Genomic DNA, 18,505 nt, shown 5'->3' on the forward strand with positions numbered 1-18,505 from the left:
GTGACGGTCTCCCCGCAAGGGCCTCTGGGATCACAGGGCCAAGGAGGAAACAAGCAGCCGTGTCCAGGCCGCCCCCTCGGCCTGCCCCTGGAGGGGAAAGCAGCCTGGTGGAGGGAGCACAGGCTGGGGGCAGGCAGACCCAGTGCGACTCCCGACCCTGTCGCTGGAGCCAGTGTCCTTGGGCAAGTGTCCTGTTTGGTAATTCAGGTGTTAATGGTGCCACACGGTTCTCACTGGGATGATGTATGTGAAACATATGCTCAATAAACGCTGCTCTTGGGCGTCCCTGGTGGCGCAGTGGTTGAGAATCTGCCTGCCAATGCAGGGGACACGGGTTCGAGCCCTGGTCTGGGAGGATCCCACATGCCGCGGAGCGACTGGGCCCGTGAGCCACAATTACTGAGCCTGCGCGTCTGGAGCCTGTGCTCCGCAACAAGAGAGGTCGTGACAGTGAGAGGCCCGCGCACCGCGATGAAGAGTGGCCCCCGCTTGCCACAACTAGAGACAGCCCTCGCATAGAAACGAAGACCCAACACAGCCAAAAAAATTAAATAAATAAATAAATAAATAAGTCAGGAGCTCTTAAAAAAAAAATGTAAAATAAAAATACAGATATTAAAAAAAATAATACAGATAAATATGAGAAGATCTTGGCAACTTCTCCAACACAATCACCTGTCCCAAACACAATCGCTGGAACAACTACCATTCAGAAACCTGCAGGTCCTTTGGATGTTCATTTAAATAAGATGAAAACTTAATTATCAGTGCAAATTCAATCACTGCTGTGTGGGATTGGGTATATGATTGGTAAGCAAAAATAAATAAATAAATAAACGCTGCTCTTTCAGTCCAGTTCCTGACCTGCCTTTTGCCATTGACGATCGATAACAGTGCCGTTGAGTTTTTGACCGTTAAGTGCGAGACTTCATATTTACCTCCACTCAGTTTAGTTTGGCCGGTTTGAGGCCATCATTCCAGCCTGGTAAGATGCTGTCGCCTGGCAACCTGCCTGCTATTCCTACGTCAGCGTTGCTGATACCATATCGCATGTCTTAGGGTCCAGCGGGGGCCGGACAGCAGGGCTTCCTCCCGAGGTCAGGGAAGAGAGAGTTCCTAACTTACCACTTCCGGTGCTCTGACCCAGGAAGCTGCCTTCATGGTTTCTAGTGAGTCTTTGCACCCCAGCTGGAAACACCAACTTAAAAAAAAAATGGAAGTGGTAGAGGAAAGAAGGGCCCTATGTACTCACCCCGCTGTGTGTTGCCACGTGGATACTTCCTGTGTAAACTGCAAAGCCTAAGAGATACCAGACCTGGGCAGCCTAAGTGACCAGCTTCAAGAGGGGGTGCTTTGGGGGATTCTCCCCTCAGTGGACCCTCTTCCCCGTGAATAAACCACCAAAAAGAGAGAGAGAACTTAGGAACAAACTTCTCATAGAATTTAATGTTTTCAGGGATGGGACGGGCTGCGGCCTGAGGGGAAAAACAGGGATTTCCGAAAGGCACAGCGGTCCCAGAGGGCTGGACTGGGCTGACTGGACGGCAAGGTCACCAGGAACTTTCTCTCTCCCTTCTCTGTCTCAGAACATTATGGAACCATGGCTGCTCCTTAAACCCGGACTTGCTGTTGCTCCTTCTTCTTCACCTCTGCCCAGATGTCTGACAGGTCCTGGATAAACTGCTGGATCTAGCAAGGCCAGGGGACCGCAGTTAATCCCAGCAGGCGACAAGCCACCCATCCAAAAATGTCCGGGCATAACCTGCTTGCAAGGAGTCACCATTTCCTGTGACCGACTTTCCCTCATTTGACAATTATTCTAGTTGACATGGAGAATGAGGCTTAGCAGACTAGAAGTGATGAACATGGATGGAGTTGGGAACCCCTAGAGGAAGACGCAGTGAAAGGATGAAGTACAGGCTGACAGTCTAACAAAGGGAGACAAAGCGAGTATCCTGAGTGGACTCAGAGGCTACACGCACTTAGCAGGAAGGGGTCAGCCAGGGTCAGGACAGACGGCTCTCCACTATTTACAAGCCTTCAAGGAGGTCATTTGCTTGAAACCCAGAACTGATGCTCGTTATGATAATCTTGAGTCATCAAGGGAAGTTTAAATTCTATTCACTAACTTTTGTTGTAAAGAACATGCAATCAGTATGACACAGTGGAAAAAGCACAGCCTCACAAGTCAGAAGACCTGGGGTCCTGCAATCTAAGCACCTATCAGCAGACGAATGGATAAAGAAGACGTGGTATACACACACACACACACACACACACACACACACACAAAATGGACTATTACTTGCCATAAAAAAGAATGAAATAATGCCATTTGCAGGAACATGGATGGACCTAGAGATTATCATACTAAGTGAAGTAAGTCAGACAAAGACAAATATTATATGATATCACTTATATGTGGAATCTAAAAAATAGTAGAAATGAACTTATTTACAACACAGAAACAGACTCACAGACATAGAAAACAAACTTATGGTTAACGAAGGGGAAAGTGTGGGGAGGGATAAATTGGGCATATGGGATTAACAGATGCACACTATCATATATAAAACAGAGAAGCAATAAGGATTTACTGTAGAGCACAGGAAACTATATTCAATATCTTATAAAAAACTATAATGGAAAAGAATTGGAAAAAAAAGAATATGGATATATATATATATATATATATATATATATATATGTATGTATAAATGAAGCACTTTGCTGTACATCTGAAACTACCACAATATTGTAAACCAACTATACTTCAATTTAAAAAAGGATGACGACCTGGGGTCCTCTGGGGAAATCACTTCATCTTTCTGGGACTCAGTTTCTTTATCTCTAAAAAGGGAAGAGGGAGAAAAGGTTGGCCTAGATGGCCTTTAAGATCTCAGTCCTAAAATTCCTCCTTTTCAAGAATGTTCCTAGGGGCTTCCCTGGTGGCGCAGTGGTTGAGAATCTGCCTGCCAATGCAGGGGACACGGGTTCGAGCCCTGGTCTGGGAAGATCCCACATGCCGCGGAGCAACTAGGCCCGTGAGCCACAATTACTGAGCCTGCGCGTCTGGAGCCTGTGCTCCGCAACAAGAGAGGCCGCGATAGTGAGAGGCCCGCGCACCGCGATGAAGAGTGGCCCCCGCTTGCCGCAACTGGAGAAAGCCCTCGCACAGAAACGAAGACCCAACACAGCCATAAATAAATATATAAATAAATAAAAATTAAAAAAAAAAAAAAAAAAGAATGTTCCTAAAGATGGGGCTACACAGACTGTCCAACACTCTCAAAAACCCAGTTAGTTGCTAATACTGTTACTAGTACCAACATAATTCCTATTTTGCAAGAGAGGAAAGAAACAAACAGTGACTGAATTAGAGCAACTTTCCCAAGGTTACAGAGATGACAAGTCCAGTATTTCCCAAACTATGTTCTTGTAGTAAGTAATCACCTACCCCAAAAAGGGTCTGTGGTCAAGTAAGTTTTAGAAACTTTACCTGCGGGACTTCCCTGGTGGCGCAGTGGTTAAGAATCCGCCTGCCAATGCAGGGGACACGGGTTCGAGCCCTGGTCCGGGAAGATCCCACATGCCGTGGAGCAACTAAGCCCGTGCGCCACAACTACTGAGCCTGAGTGCCACAACTACTGAAGCCCACGCACCTAGAGCCCATGCTCCACAAGAGAAGCCACTGCAATGAGAAGCCCGCGCACCGCAACGAAGAGTAGCCCCTGCTCGCCGCAACTAGAGAAAGCCCGCGCACAGCAACGAAGACCCAACGCGGCCCTAAATAAATAAATAAATAAATATTTTTTTTAAAAAGAAACTTTATCTGCTTGGAGAGTCTCAGGGCAGAACCATAGCAAAGGCACTGTGAAGTCCTGTATTTTTTTTTTTTTAATTTTATTTATGGCTGTGTTGGGTCTTCGTTTCTGTGCGAGGGCTTTCTCTAGTTGTGGCGAGTGGGGGCCACTCTTCATCGTGGTGCGCGGGCCTCTCACTATCGCGGCCTCTCTTGTTGCAGAGCACAGGCTCCAGACGCGCAGGCTCAGTAGTTGTGGCTCACGGGCCCAGTTGCTCTGCGGCATGTGGGATCTTCCCAGACCAGGGCTCGAACCCGTGTCCCCTGCATTGGCAGGCAGATTCTCAACCACTGCTCCACCAGGGAAGCCCCTGAAGTCCTGTATTTTAAAACCAGCCAACTTTGTTTAACTTGAGTTTTCTAAATTTTTTAGACCGTACAGTCTGTTTATTTCCCTGGAGGAAACTTACTACCATCTTGGGATTCTAGGATTTGCCAAGCACGGTTTGGAAAATGCTGCTCCAGACAGTTTGGGTTTTATTCAGAAATAATAATGCTCGACCTTCCGCACACAGTATACTGAACGCAAATCGTCTTGGACTTTTGCAAAATCACTTTCCCTGAGTGGTACCTTGTTCCTGATTCTAAGTAAGTGGCTGCTTTCTGAAGCCCATGCGTGGATCTGTTGGAGGGACACTGCTGAGAACATCATTCACTGAGTGTCTCTGGAGCCTCCTTGAAAATTTTCAGCTAGAGGTTAAGTGCTGGGAAAGTTTTGCTCTTTCTGAAGAAACCATGTGTTTTCTTATTCTGGTACAAGAACTACGTGTTGCTTTTCCTTCTGGTAACCAGGAAGCTCAGAGCCAACTACTGTCCCTGTTGAACTACTGTCCTCTGTAATCCAAGAATCCAGAGTCCATACGTCTCTCTCTTGCCTTGACCTCAGATTTTAACTTATATTTTCCCAGGTCTTTATTTTTCTTTTTTCAGGCTACTTAATCATGTGTGTGTAGGCTCATATCCTACAGGAATGAAGTGGAATATTTAAAAATAACATTTGGGCAATATGAGGAATTCCTATGGAAGCAAATCAAGGTTGAGAACAGGAATTCCCTGGTAGTCCAGTGGTTAGGACTCGGCACTTTCACTGCTCGATGCTGGGGGCCTGGGTTCGATCCTTGGTGGGGGAACTAAGATCCCACAAGCCGTGCAGCCAAAAAAAAAAAAGGTTGAGAGGGAGTCCGAAAGCTCAGAATTTGGAGTGGATGTACTCTAAGCTATGGTCTGAGCAGGTGATGCTCGGTCAGGGCCCATGGGCTGGAGATCACCACCTCCTGCCCCATCTTTCTTTACAACAGCTAAAGGAGAGGGATCTGAGGACGGCTGGGCGTCCTGAGACCCTGCTGCTGGGGAGAGGGGTCTGCAAGGCCAAAACTCTTTTATAATAATACTAAGATGTTACTTGTCTTTTTTGCTCTTATTTTCTCGAGAGTCTACAGGCGCTTCTACCAGAGTGGGAAGTTCCCGTGACGTAGGCTATCACGACAGGCTGAAAGCAGAAGCAGGTGTGAGAATCCACCTGTCCTCCAGGAAGCCAGGCATTCAAGGGATTTGAAAGTGTCAAATAATGCCACTCGTCCATAAAATACTTTTTGAAAACGTGTTTTTCATTAAAAATGCTATTTGTGTTCATGTGCTTCTTACTGTCATTTTTAAATGAATTATTTTTAATTTTTCTGCTTGAGTTTCTAATAAGGTAAACATCAGTTGATAGAACCCATATAAACAAAAGCTCTTTGAGGGTCTTCAGTAAATTTTATGAGTGTAAATGTATCCTGCTACCAAAAAAGTTTGAGGATCGCTATTTCAGAACAACTTTGCTTACAAATTCCCTTTACAGTCTTTGGACTGTTAATAATTCTGCTCTAATATGCCTTACGATGCAGGCTGATTCTTTGGTTTAAGGAAATCCTACTTCCTGGCTGGTCAGTGGGTGAAATTCTTTACATTTCACGAGTTTCATCTTTTTTTTTTTTTTCAACAGAGGAAGCACCTCTCAGTCAATTGCTTTTATCGGCTTGTGTTTCATATTCATTCACCAAATACTTATTGAGTGCCTGCTATCTGCCTGGCATTGTTCTAGATGCTGGGGATACAGCAGGGAACAAAGCAAACAGAAATCCCAGCCTTTAGGAGCCTACTTTCTACTATTTCATGGCAGAGCTAAAGGCTTTTGCCAAAAAGGATAAATAATTAGTCATGGTTCTCTGCAGGTTACAAGAAGCACGGCTAATGCATCTGCTGGTGCAGTTTCCCAAATCGCGGGATGCGGGTACCTTTGGTCAGAAGTGAGACAATTTCAGGTGGCACACGGATATGGCATCCAATAGCTTTGAATCATACAGTGAAAAAGTCATTTCCTTTCAATTACTTCAAAGAGAAAACCTCAGAATGGTACTAATATGACTCTGACACTTCCCTGCCCTTGCTGATTTCCCTCCCCGCACCACCCGCCCATTTTCTCTTTTCCCCAAGCGTGGGGGTCAGTCACAAGCCTTCAGCATCTCACTAGAACTTAATAAGACTGTTTCGTGTAACTAATGAATGCAGTAGTGGGTCCCTGCTACTGCCCGCGTTGATTGGGGCCAACAGAGCCTTAGCGCTAATGCAGTGGTTCTCAAAGTGTGGAACCCAGACCAGCACCATCACCTGGAAACTTGCTGAAAATGGAAATTCATGGCTTTTTATCTCAGACCCACCGAGTCTGAGACTCCGGGGGTGGGATCCAGCAATATGCCCCAGCCCCCAGGTGATTCTGATGCTGTGAAAGTTTGAGAACCACTACTCTGTAGGAATCATGCCTCTGCTCAACCCATGGAGAACCGTCGTGGCTCAGTCGAGCCAGCTGGTCCGGCACTTGGGCCTCCTCTTACCGTGTCCAGCTGTTTGTGTGTGTCCTCCAGGGACACGAGGCTCGCCTCCTTCAGCTGCTTGCTCACGATCTGGAAGAGGTTCAGCGTTGCCATCTTAATGGTGCCAAGCAAGAGGGTCTTCTTGGCGGCGGTGTTCTGGATGTGTGCCCAGCGAGATTCCTGGGGAGGAGAATGAGGGCGGGGCGTGAGCGCTAGAAGAATGTGTGTGTGTGTGTGTGTGTGTGTGTGTGTCCCTTACCCACCCGCCCCGGGGCGCTCACCCAGATGATGACGTCGCTGCGGGCGCGGTCGAAGCGCATCTGCAGGCGCGCCAGCTCGTTGTTGTGCTGCAGGATCTCGTCGTCCTTCTCCTCCTTGTAGCGCGCCAGCTGGGCCTTGGCGCGCTCGACCTTCTCCTGGCCCTCCTGCGCCGACTGCATGAGGTCCTGGTGCATGCTCACCAGCGTCTTGTAGCGCGCGATCACCTCGTGGATCTCTTCGAACTGCGGCGGGGATGGGCGGGGCGGCGGGGGGGCGGGAAGGGACGGACTCGGACCAGTGCACCGCCGCCCCGGGGGCCCGACCCCACTCTGCGCCCTCCACTCCCAGCCTTGATGCCTCTGCCCGGCAGGGAGGCCCTGGGCCAAGGGGCAGAGGCTGTGAGGCCCTTGGAGTCCCCCTGCGCTCCTCCTGAGTTGGTATGGGCCGTGGGCCACGTGTTGGGAGCACGTGCATCTAGACCCAGGGCACGCAGTCTTGCCTGCAGGTTATTAGAATCACCTGGGAGCTTTAACAAAGACACGTGCCAGGCTCCACCCTCAGAGACCCGGATTAAGAAACCGCTCTGAAGATTCCCCAGCTGAACAGGAGATAAGAAAACCAGACCCTGCTTTTAGGAAGCCTTACAACTTGGGGTGGCGGGGTAGGACAGACAGACAAGTAAATTAGTCAGTTACAACGCAGAGTGCTAAGCCCTCTTGCCGACTGGAGGATGGGCTGCAGGCGACGGCTGGGTAGTATCTCCAGCCTGGTGCTCATTTGTTCAGCAGGGGCTGAGGCCTCCCTCCGGCGGGGGCTGGAGAGGGTGGGTGCCAGTGGGGCAGGTGGCTGGCCAGGCTCAGCTGCCCCGTCCGCCACAGTGCAGAGCCACGCTGCTCTGGCCCTAACTCAGCAGAGCGGAAGCCCTGTGACCCTCCCTCTCTAGAAGGCGCTGTGAGCACCAGCTCCAGCATGCCAACTCACGTCCCGGGGGGTTATCAACACGTGACTTCCAGCCACCCAGGGGACACTCCCTGAGTTGTCTCTCCATCTCATGACATTTCCAGTGATGGATTGGTGTTCCGGGAACTGGCCTTTCCCCAAATACATCCTCTGTGGGCAAGGCCCACTTAACCCAGCATTAGAGGAGATGGGGACAGCCAGAAAAGGCTTCCTCAGGAAAAGGATGGTTAAAATGAGACCAGAGGTATGAAGAGAAGATGGGCAGGCCAAGGCAGGTGGGGGAAAGTGAGGAAGTAGTACAGGTAGACGGAACAGCCTGGGTAAAGATGATGGGGTATGTGTGGCATATCCAGGATGAGCAAGAGAGTTTAATATGAATGGCCTGAGTTCAAGATGGGGAGGGAGAGATCACCCTGGAGAAGTTAAAGAAGTGCCCAGTAAACCCTGAGGAGTGTGAACTTCATCCATTGAAGGAGAGAGCAGAGAGAGAACTTCCTGTCTGCGTTTCTGAGAGATGCAATGGTGTACAACAGCTAAAACGAATGGGATACATCAGAGCAACCAGGAGCACCTCTCCCAAACTGAACGCTGATGTCCAAAGGTCTCAGGTGCCAACTTGAAGAGGCTCCCCCTGTCCAAAGATGGGACCCTTTGAACATCAGTAAGAATAAGTGCAAAGGATTGAACCATATCAAATGTGTTGTTCGCAGTGATACTAACAACATTACAGGGCACTTTTCAGAGGATGCTGGAGAACCAACTCATTATTCTGAAGGCTGTAAATAAAGAGTCAAGCATTTAAAAAGATTTTTCTTTAAGGCCCACCTAATCATCAAATAGTTGATGACGGGAAGATTCTCTTTATGAAGTCCTTTTCCTGATGGTAGTATTCTAGCTAATATGTGAAGAGGGGGACTTAGAACATTTCCAGCACCCTAGAAGGATCTTTGGCCCCCTTTCAGTCAGTATCTGCCCCGAGGAAACCAGAATTGTGACTTCTATCCCCAACGATTCATTTTACCTGTTTTTAAACATATCAGTGGAATCATACAGTATGTCCTCTTTCATGTCTGGCTTCTTTTGATCAGCATAGTAATAATGTCTGGGACACTGGAGAAACACATCAACCAAATGCAGTTTGGGGACCTTAATTTGGACCCCGATTGGAACAAACAAGCTGTACAAAAAGCATTTGTGCAATAACTGGGGAAATTTTGACGTCGGCTGGATATAGGTATTGTGGCTATGTTAAAAAGAGCTCTTTTAGAGCCATATAATGAAATACTGATGGATGAAAAAACTATCATTTGCATCAAAATGGCAGAGATGGGGATCTGACAATGAGCTTATGATTGCTGGAATTAGGTGATGAGTAATGGGCATTCAATAGACTATTTTCTCTGCTTTTGTATATGCCTGAAATTTCCCATGATACAAAGTTTTTGGTTTTTTTTAAATCATTGATTGGAAAAAAGAAGCCATAAAAGGACATGTACATACTATTCATAGTTTATGGATAATGTAAACTGTGGCCCAAAATAATAACAACAAGCCTGAGAATGAGAAGCTTAAAAATCTGGATTACTGGTTACCTCTGAGGAGAGGAGAAGAATGGTGTTTGGAAGGGGGGCACACGGGGGGTTTCAATTACCAGTTGTGTTTTATTTTAGAAAAAAAAGGGGCAAATTGGGGGAAATACTAAGATTTGACGAAGCTGTCGTGAGTACTTGGGTGCTGTTATATATTTATGTATACTTTTCAGTACACTTAAAATATTTTGAGAGAAATAAAGGACGAGGAAAGAGAAAGAGATTGGGATCCCACTGGCTGTAGAATGCTGGACAGACTGGTGGCGAGGAATAACGCAGAGCTGAACTCCTGGTGAGGTACATTGGTGGTCTGGATGAGGAAGGGGCAGGGGCTGGATTCCAGAAATACTTAGGAGGCAGAATAGACCAGATCTGCTGATTGATGGCTGCGGGGAGGGAGGGAGAAGGAGGAGGAGTCCAGGAAGAAGCCGGAGTTCTGGCGAGGCTGTGGGTGGGTGGTCGGTCTTGCCATTTACCGGCACTGGACCCACCAGCAGCGGCGCTGGCCTGGGGATGGCAGGAAGCAGTTGTGGACTCAATAAATTAGATGTAGGGGCCTGAAGCTTAGGAGGGAGCTCCAGGCCAGAGAGATGCAGGCCAATCTCCTCCATTCTAAGACACACTTTACTAGCTCTAAATTTGAGTCGTGTCCTATAATCTATCTGCTGCTTTAATATACTAGTCTTCTCTCACTCCCCCACCTCCCCCAAAACCCAATTACTAAATGAACAATTTATCATACAGTAGGTAGTACCTTAGAATGCAGGAAGTAACACAGACTTGGGACTCAAGCATAAATAAATTAGGTTAGTGGTTCTATATGGAAATTGCCAGGACTTTTTAAAAAGTTGTGCATCCTTTGTCTCCCTGTGCCCCCCACAGGACATGGATTCACACCCCAGAGGGCATACCTCATACCTCTCTCCACCCTGGTGAAGGGCGGGCCCTGCTGCTGTCACATGGGAGGATGGGGGACATAGGTGGATGGCCGTTGACATGGGTGACATCCATCAGAGGGAGAAAAGTGCAGGGTGTGGGACAAAGACCCGAGGAACTTAAGGAGGAGGAGCCCCAGAGGAGCCTGAGGAGGAAGGGCCAGAGGTAGCCTGAAAGTAGAAGGAGGGAGGAGTCCCAGAGGAAAGGGCACAGGTATGTTTCAAGCAGGAGCATGGACAGTGTCAAATGCTCCAGAAAGCATGCGTGGGCAGAGGGCAGACAAGTTCCCTTAGCTCTGGCAACAAGGCAACTTTCTGAAGAGCAGTTGTCAGTGGCTTTGTGGGGCCCACCGAAGAGTGGTTAGAAGCAAGCGCTCTGCCACTTACAAGCTGTGCATCCCTGAGCAGGTTACCTAACCTCTCTGAGCCTCCGCTTCTTCCTCGTAACAGGGTGAAATGATGGCTTTCCTCTGGGGGCTAGTGAGTGGACTGAGCAAGGCTACGCTTGCAGCACCCACCCAGCCCAGGGCCCAGCACATGCTAAGCGCCCAGCTCTGCACAAGGCTGGCGCTTTCTCTGCCCATTTACTCTCAAGTAAACTAAAGAACACCAGGGAGGAGGGGAAGCAGGGAGAGTGTGGGTCACATCCGACGCAGGCCAAGCTGATCGTTGGTGCTCCAAAACAAAACCTCGCTCCTAGACACAGAGACGGGCCCACGTAGAGACAGGTCCACAGATGTCACGCACACAAAGATACACCACCAGGTCCCCACCCTTGAGAAATGAGTCCAGCCTCGCCAGGGGCCTCTGCCAGCTGCCCTCCTTGGCTGGAGGCCTCTCCCCAGAGCAGGTGACCATCCGTGCCGAGGGGCCCCAATCCCCCCAGAGCCCAGGCCCCTGGGGAAGAGTAGGTGGGCCTGGAACCTCCCACCCCCCTCAGCCCTCCACGCACCTCGGAGTTCTCCACCACCTTCTCCAGGTACTTGTTGAAGATGGAGTATTCCTGCAGCTTGGCGCTCAGCCGCTGGTGCTCCAGCCGCAGGGCCGCCATCTCCTGCTTGGCCTTGGCCAGCTCGTGCGTGCACTGCTTCTTGAGTTCTCGCTCCTTGTTGGCCTTCTTCAGGGCCCGGATCCGTTTCTGGTCGTTCTCCTGGGGCCAGGGAGGTGATGCCCATCGGGCGTGGGTCCTACCCTCCCTGGGGCCCAGGCTGGTGGGGCTCCCACAAGGCCTCTGTCCACCCTGAGGGTGGACGGGGGTGGCCAGGCTGCCCATGTGGCGGATGAGGTGTAAGGAAGAGCATCTCCAGGGTTATTTGAAGCTGGTTGAGGGGCTTTCTATGGACGGAGGAGGCTGAGAGGACAGAGATTTAATCCAACATCAGAAGTTGGCCTTATGGGGACGAGACAGGAAGTGATCCTGACTCTGTGGGATTTGAGCTCTGGAAGCCCCACGCCCCACTGGGCTCAGTGTCTGGAGAGAACTCAAACTCGGGGAAGGCTGGGAAAATCTTCTGATAAAGTTTCCGTCTCTATTCTTTTTTTTTTTTTTTGGCCGCGCCGCTCCTCTCGCGGGATCCTAGTTCCCCGATCAGGGATCGAACCGGAGCCCCCTGCAGTGGAAGCGCGGAGTCCTAACCGCTGGACCACCAGGGAAGGTCCCTCATCTCTATCCTTAGTGGTGGCCATTTGTCACAGGGCAGAGTCCTGGGCCCAGACTTGGGGAGCCCAAATTTTCTCCTGATTTGGTGCCTCAGCTTCTCCAATTGTAGAAATGCGAGGCAGGAGCCCCTCTCTTCCTTTCAAAAGCTGGGGCAACCCTGCTGGAGCTCTAGGGAGACGAGCTAGGAGGTGGGCCCAGTCCGGAGGGCCTGGTGGGGCAAGGCCATTCCGGAGAAGATGTTCCTGTAGCTCAAGCCTGGCATCAGGCGGGGACAGGAGGAGATGATGCAGGCAGTTCAATGCCCAGAAGGAAAGACATGAGGCTCAGCTGCTGCAACTGGGCTGATCCTGTCCTCCTTCCGTCCTTGGGAGGACAAGCTCTGCTCCCAAGATGAGGGGCAGACCTGTCACACTGCATGTGTGTGGCTCCTTTCCCCCTTCAGGGGCTGCGGTGCTTCCACACAGATGGGTGCCTGTGGTGGTGGCATTTGGAAGACATGGAAGAAGGCACCCGGAGGATTTGCATTCTGCCCTGTGGGTCCAGGAGAGGACAGAGGGGCCCCAAACCAGTGGTTTCCAAGTCCAGCTGGGCATCACAATCCCCTGGGGATACTTTTAACAATACAGTCGACTGGGCCTGACCTCAGGCCTGCTGAAAGCAAGGAGAGGGGAGGGGCCCAGGGTCCGTATCTGTAACAAGCTCTCCAGGATTCCGACGATTTGCGGAACCCCTCACCCCCAAATCTCCTGCCACCCCAAGCACTCCATGAGCTTTTCTCTGGCCAGTAAGGAAGACTGGACCTCTGGAGAATAATGCCTGGCCCATCAGCTTCCTTTCCCACCTGGTTTAGGCACAGAGAGAGACAGAGATGCTTGAGAACAGGACTGCCCTGTAGCAGAGGCCAGAGGTTACCCCCTGGGCCTGGGCCAGCCCTTCAAGGCTCGGCAGGTGCCCGGCTGGAGCCAGTCTGGAGAAATCTGGATTTTAAAATGGTTAAATCCCTCCTCTCAGGACACACTGAGAGGGGTTGCCTTGGAGGGGACTCCAGTACCTGGTTCTTCAGTGCCCCCTGCCTGGGCCTTCAGTGCAAGGATGGAGGGGTAGGGTGAGCTGGGGGGACTAAAACCCTGTCTGGGGGCTTCCCTGGTGGGGCAGTGGTTGAGAATCCGCCTGCCAATGCAGGGGACATGGGTTCGAGCCCTGGTCCAGGAAGATCCCACATGCCGCAGAGCAACTAAGCCCATGTGCCACAACTACGGAGCCTGTGCTCTAGAGCCCACGAGCCACAACTACTGAGCCCATGGCCACAACTACTGAAGCCCACGCGCCTAGAGCCCGTGCTCCGCAATGAGAAGCCACCGCAATGAGAAGCCACCGCAATGAGAAGCCCACGCACCGCAACGAAGAGTAGCCCCTGCTCGCTGCAACTAGAGAAAGCCCGCGCGCAGCAGCGAAGACCCAACACAGCCAAAAATAAATAAATAAAATAAATAAATAAAAATAAAAAATAAAACCCTGTCAGATTCATCTTTGTATCCCCAAGTGCTTGGCCCTAACCGTGGCACGTTCATTCATCTATTCATCATCCATCATTCATTCATTCACTGTATAAACTGTATGTGCCAACCACAGGCAAGGAAATAGGAAACAGCAATCTAGAGGGGGCAGAGACTGACAGGGCAGCAGGAAACTATCAATACAAACAGAGCAATAGGAGGGGGAGATAAAGGGGAAAGCCCCAGGCACTGGTGAGCACCAAGGAGACCTCTAACCCAGGGTGAGGAGTCAGGGAAATCGAGGATGAGGAGGGAGGGGGAAGAGGTGGAGAAGGTGGGGAGTGGGAGGAGGGGCAACTTGACCAACTGCAGAGTGTGACACCCCTGCTTCAGCAGGCCCCACCCCTCCGTACCTGGATGAACTGCTCAAACTTCTGTATGTGGGCTTTCAGCTGGGCCTCCTTGACTCCCAGCTCCTCCCAGCGCAGGTTCAGGGTTTCCATTCTGCGCTGAAATGTCTAGGGGTGAGGGGGAGCAGAGAGGTCAGGAGGACCCCCGAATGGGAACCGAGGAAGGCCCCAGCATCCCCTGCCCTAGAGCCCCTGTCCCCAGGTGCCCACTTTCCACCCCACGTCTGGTTCAGAGCAGAGCATCGCAGGACACTGGTACCCCAAGACTCGGATCCCTTCTGCGCTGTGCAGAGGAAACACAGGACCACCACCCACGACGCCTGGCTCTAGCCACCACCACCCACAAAACAGAGGGCCGTCCTCAGGCTCTCCCTGAGCCCTGTGGCCCTCCCCGCATCCAACCCTTGCATCTCCCACCTCCTTCTTCTGCTGCATGGCGTGGTGCATGATCTCGGCCTCTTTCTTCTTCTCCAGTAGCCGGATGGATGGGGAGTCTGAGTGGTCCTCAATGCGGGGGAACTTCCTGCCCAAGACACAGGCAAGAGGGACTGTGGACTCAGCGCCTGGGGCAGCCCGGGACCGGGAGGAACCCGTGGAGACAGGCACCCAGGGGGAGGGAAGGCGCCCTGCCCCATCTGAGCGAAAAGAACGCTGTGCTGAGAGGGAGAGAAGGCCGTGCCGGGGAGCAAGCTGGGGCCGGGGATGGGCGGGATTGGTGCCGGGGTGATGTGGGGTGCTGGGTTATAGGAGCGGGGCGACAGGTGGGAAGGTGGGGCGCCGGGGGGGCACGGTGGTCCCAGGCCCTCCGACACTCACTGCAGCAGCCGCAGCAGCCGTTCCCCATACTGCAACCGGAAGTACTCGGCCAGATCCTCCTCCTCCATGATGCCCAGACTGATGGCGGCGGTGACCTAACGGCCCAGCGGCCGAATCTTCACAGTGAAACGGGGGTGGCGGAGCTCAGGGGTGGTGGCAGGGCTTGCTTCTCCCCTCCTCCTGCTTTTCAGGGTCCCACAGAGGGTGGGTGTCTGAGAGACTCAGGGAAGATGGCTGCAGCCTGCCTGTCGGCAGCTCAGGGTGTGTCGGGAAGGTGCTGGGAGATCTGGTTACCTAGCAACAGGTCTCTGGGTTCTGTGAACCACAAGCGGAACCCAGACTTTGCCCTTTGACCCCTGTCCATACTGACCCCACTCTGGCTGGGGTCTGGCTCTCTGCTCCTGCATTTATCCCTCAGGAACTCTGGGAAGAAGTTCGGCCCGATTTGAGGCCTGATTTGATGCTGGTGCCGGGGGCCGGGGAGGCAGGGGCTGGGCGTCCACGGCTGAGAAAGGGGGGTTTTGGTGGAGGCATGTTTTTGCGGGGCAGCCCTGCCCGGGGGGGCTCCCTCCTGGACGCAGGTGTGTGTGCGAGGGCGAGGCAGGGGGCTGGGGCTGGGACAGATGGTCGAGGAGAAAAGAACTGAAGGAAGCTGTTTAGCTGAGGCCGGGGTAGGGGTGGACAGAGGCGCATGGGGCCTGTGGGAGGAAGTTGAGAGACAAGTAGTGGGCGAAGGATGTGTAGGGGTGTATGTGTTGGGAGGGGGCTGGGGCGGGGTGCAGATAGGCGATAAGCCTGGGGACCAAAGGGGCCGTGCCCCGGAGAGACGGAGGAGGCCCAGGACGAGGCCCCTCGTAGGGTAAGAGTCTCAGGGCCAGTGCCATGTTTTGAGGTTGGCGGAGTATTAAAATAGGAAGAAAGGCCGAAATGTGTTAACATAAATGTCAGATATTTTACATGTCTACTTTCTGACGCCTGCCTTCCTTGATCCCGTCAGGGCATCGTGCATCAGCTCATCTGGCGCGAGGTCCAGCGTCTAAATCTGAGACCCTGTGTGCGAGGCGGACACCCCGGGGCCCCCGCCCGGAGGTAACAGCCGTGACCTCGAGCCCGCCGCTGCCGGGCACAGGCTTCCGGGCTCCGCTGGGTTTTCTCTGCTTCCCTCGCGCACACCGGCCGCGCGGCCCGGGTCCCCTCCGGGCCTGGGATGCGGAGCCGGGGTGGGGCGGGGGTCTCGGGCGGGGCAGCGTCCCAAGCCCGGCAAGTCCTCCGCGAGGCAGTGCCTGTCCTCTGGCGCCCCCTGCTGGCCGCCCGAGCCCGCCCTCAATCCCGGCCGGGGAGGAGGAGGAGACGTGGCGGGGCGCGGCCCACCCCGCCCTTTCCCATTCCCTCCCCCAAGTCTCGCCTCCAGAGCCAGCCCGGCGGGATCTGCAGAGGCAGCATGACGGCCCCCACCGCACTCAGCCACCCCCTCACCATCCCACTCCACCCTCAGCGCCTCCACCCGAGAGGGTTCTCCATCGGGAGCACCCGCAAGAAACAGACCCTCTCCTTTTTAATCCCTAGAGTTTGGCACAGCGGGGGTTTCCCTCCCTTTTCCCCCAAGAGGGTGTGTGTGTAATGCCCGTCCTTGAGGAGGAGGCTCTCTGTTTCTCGAATCACCTGCTTGCCCTGGTATTTTGACACGTCCTTGGTTGCGTCTATGAATCGGGTGGTCCAGGGCCAGGTTGGTGCATACAGGCAGCTGCTAAGGCATCTTCTTCTCCTGCCGGTGTACGTGCCCGTGTAGCGTTTCTGTTGCTTCTGTACCTTGTGGGAAAGTCATGAGAATCTTCATCCCCATCACCCACCATCCCTCCCTGGGGTCTAACTGCCTTTTCCAGAGCTGTGGGTCAAGATGCAGGGCTGTCTGGGATTCACAGAAGTCTGTGCTCTCCCCCACTCCTCTCCTCTTCCCTCCTTGGGTGAGCCCAGCTTTCTTACCACCCTTCACCCCCTACCTCCACTTTTCCATCTTGATATTTGCCTCGGAGGCATCTAGGAAAATCTGATGGATTTAGGTTGTCGGGAACCAATAGGCATAATATTTTCTGTTTTCTATCCTGTCCCATCCTCCCTCTGAGACAATTATCTGTTTGAAAAGGGAGAGGGGGAAAAATATGAGGAGGAAAAAAGATCTAGGTTAATGTCTCAAAAAATATTTCCTGCCATATAGACCAGCACAGTGCTAGGTACACACAGAGTACTGGGTGTGAGGAAACCACTTTTTGTCTGTTATTTTCCATGTCTTAGATTCCATGTAAGTGGAATCACACAGATAAACTATATTAAATACATTTCAAAATGGACGTTATGGAAATTCCTTGTATTGGTCAACTATGTTGATGTTAGTTGTTGTAACAAACAACCTCAAGTCTCAATAGCTTACCAAGGTCCAAAGTGGATTTTCTCAGTGGGGCAGCTCTCCTGGGAGATTCTCTTCCAAGCAGTGAAAAGTGTAAGCCCCTTCCATCTCTCAGCTCCATGACCTCCAAGGTCACTACGGAAGGGAAAGAAAGAAAGCAAAGGCCCTTCCGCTCTTAACAAACCCATTGCCATGTCCATTCACTGACCTCTGGTGGGAACCGGTCACATGACTAGTTATGTTGCAAGGGGCTAGCGATGTGGTTTAGCTGTGTTCCCAGGAGCATCAAACCAGTTCGTGCTGTACTTCTTTTGAGAATTAAAAGAATGTTTGGAAGTAAGCTGAAAGCAGAGCTTTATAGAAAAACTAATTATAGACAAAGAAAGAAAAAAACAGGCTAGTCACAATCTCAAGTATGAAAATCCTTGTAAATCAACTATACTTCAATTTAAAAAAAAAGAAAATCTTAATGAAAACATTATCAAATTTAATTTAGTGTAATGTTAAAAGAATAATTCACCAGGACCATGAATACGAAAATGGTTTAATATTAGGAAGTCTATTAATAAAATTAATTCTATCAATGTGTCTCAGGAGAAAAGACTTATGATCATTGGGATATATGCCAACAATGCATTGAAAAATTCAACGTCCATCCTGATTTTTAAAATTCCAAATTATTAGTACACAAAGACACTTTATCAACATGCTAAAAAATATCTGAACCCACCAGATAACATTAAAATTTACATTAAAGACATTTTTGTTAAAGTTAGAGACATGACAGGTTTTCTTCTGTCACTACAATCATTTGACATTGTTTTGGATGCTCTGGCTATTGCAAAAAGACAAAAAAAAGTTTTTTGTTTTTTTTTTTTCCTTTTTCTTTTTTTCATAATGGCAGATGCTCTGATCATGTACTGTGAAAATCCAAGAGAATGGTTAATTAGTGAAAAACAATTAGAATTTAATGTAATTCTATGCTATTTATAAGAAGATTGAGGTTGATTTATATGCATGGACATGGAGAGGTTTCTGTGATAAATTGCTATGTGACAAATGCAAGATGCAGAACAGAATGTGTAGTGTGTGTGTGTGTGTGTGTGTGTGTGTGTGCGCGCACACGTGCATGCATGTGTACCTGCAGGGTGTGTATAGTTAAGCACAGCCCTAGAAGGATAGCACCATATTTCTGGGGACAGAATGACATGGGGGTGGGGTGATGGTTCTTTATATTCCTATATTGTTTAATTTCTTTTT

At 50.9% G+C, this 18,505-nt stretch overlaps 1 protein-coding gene across 1 annotated transcript; it reads right to left on the reverse strand.

Annotated features, from left to right (window-relative positions):
- Positions 1 to 1,419: 1,419 nt before the first annotated feature.
- CCDC42 (coiled-coil domain containing 42) lies at positions 1,420 to 17,341 on the reverse strand. The gene is made up of 9 exons (XM_036837544.1): positions 17,270 to 17,341; positions 16,504 to 16,650; positions 14,842 to 14,957; positions 14,443 to 14,548; positions 14,029 to 14,133; positions 11,412 to 11,609; positions 6,996 to 7,217; positions 6,736 to 6,894; positions 1,420 to 1,689 (listed from the first exon to the last, which is right to left on the reverse strand). Exons 3-9 carry the CDS (start codon positions 14,907 to 14,909, stop codon positions 1,612 to 1,614), a joined length of 936 nt encoding a protein of 311 aa, XP_036693439.1. The 5' UTR covers positions 14,910 to 14,957; positions 16,504 to 16,650; positions 17,270 to 17,341; the 3' UTR covers positions 1,420 to 1,611.
- Positions 17,342 to 18,505: the final 1,164 nt, after the last annotated feature.

Source organism: Balaenoptera musculus, chromosome 20 (assembly GCF_009873245.2).
Source record: "Balaenoptera musculus isolate JJ_BM4_2016_0621 chromosome 20, mBalMus1.pri.v3, whole genome shotgun sequence".
Classification (NCBI taxonomy): domain Eukaryota; kingdom Metazoa; phylum Chordata; class Mammalia; order Artiodactyla; family Balaenopteridae; genus Balaenoptera; species Balaenoptera musculus.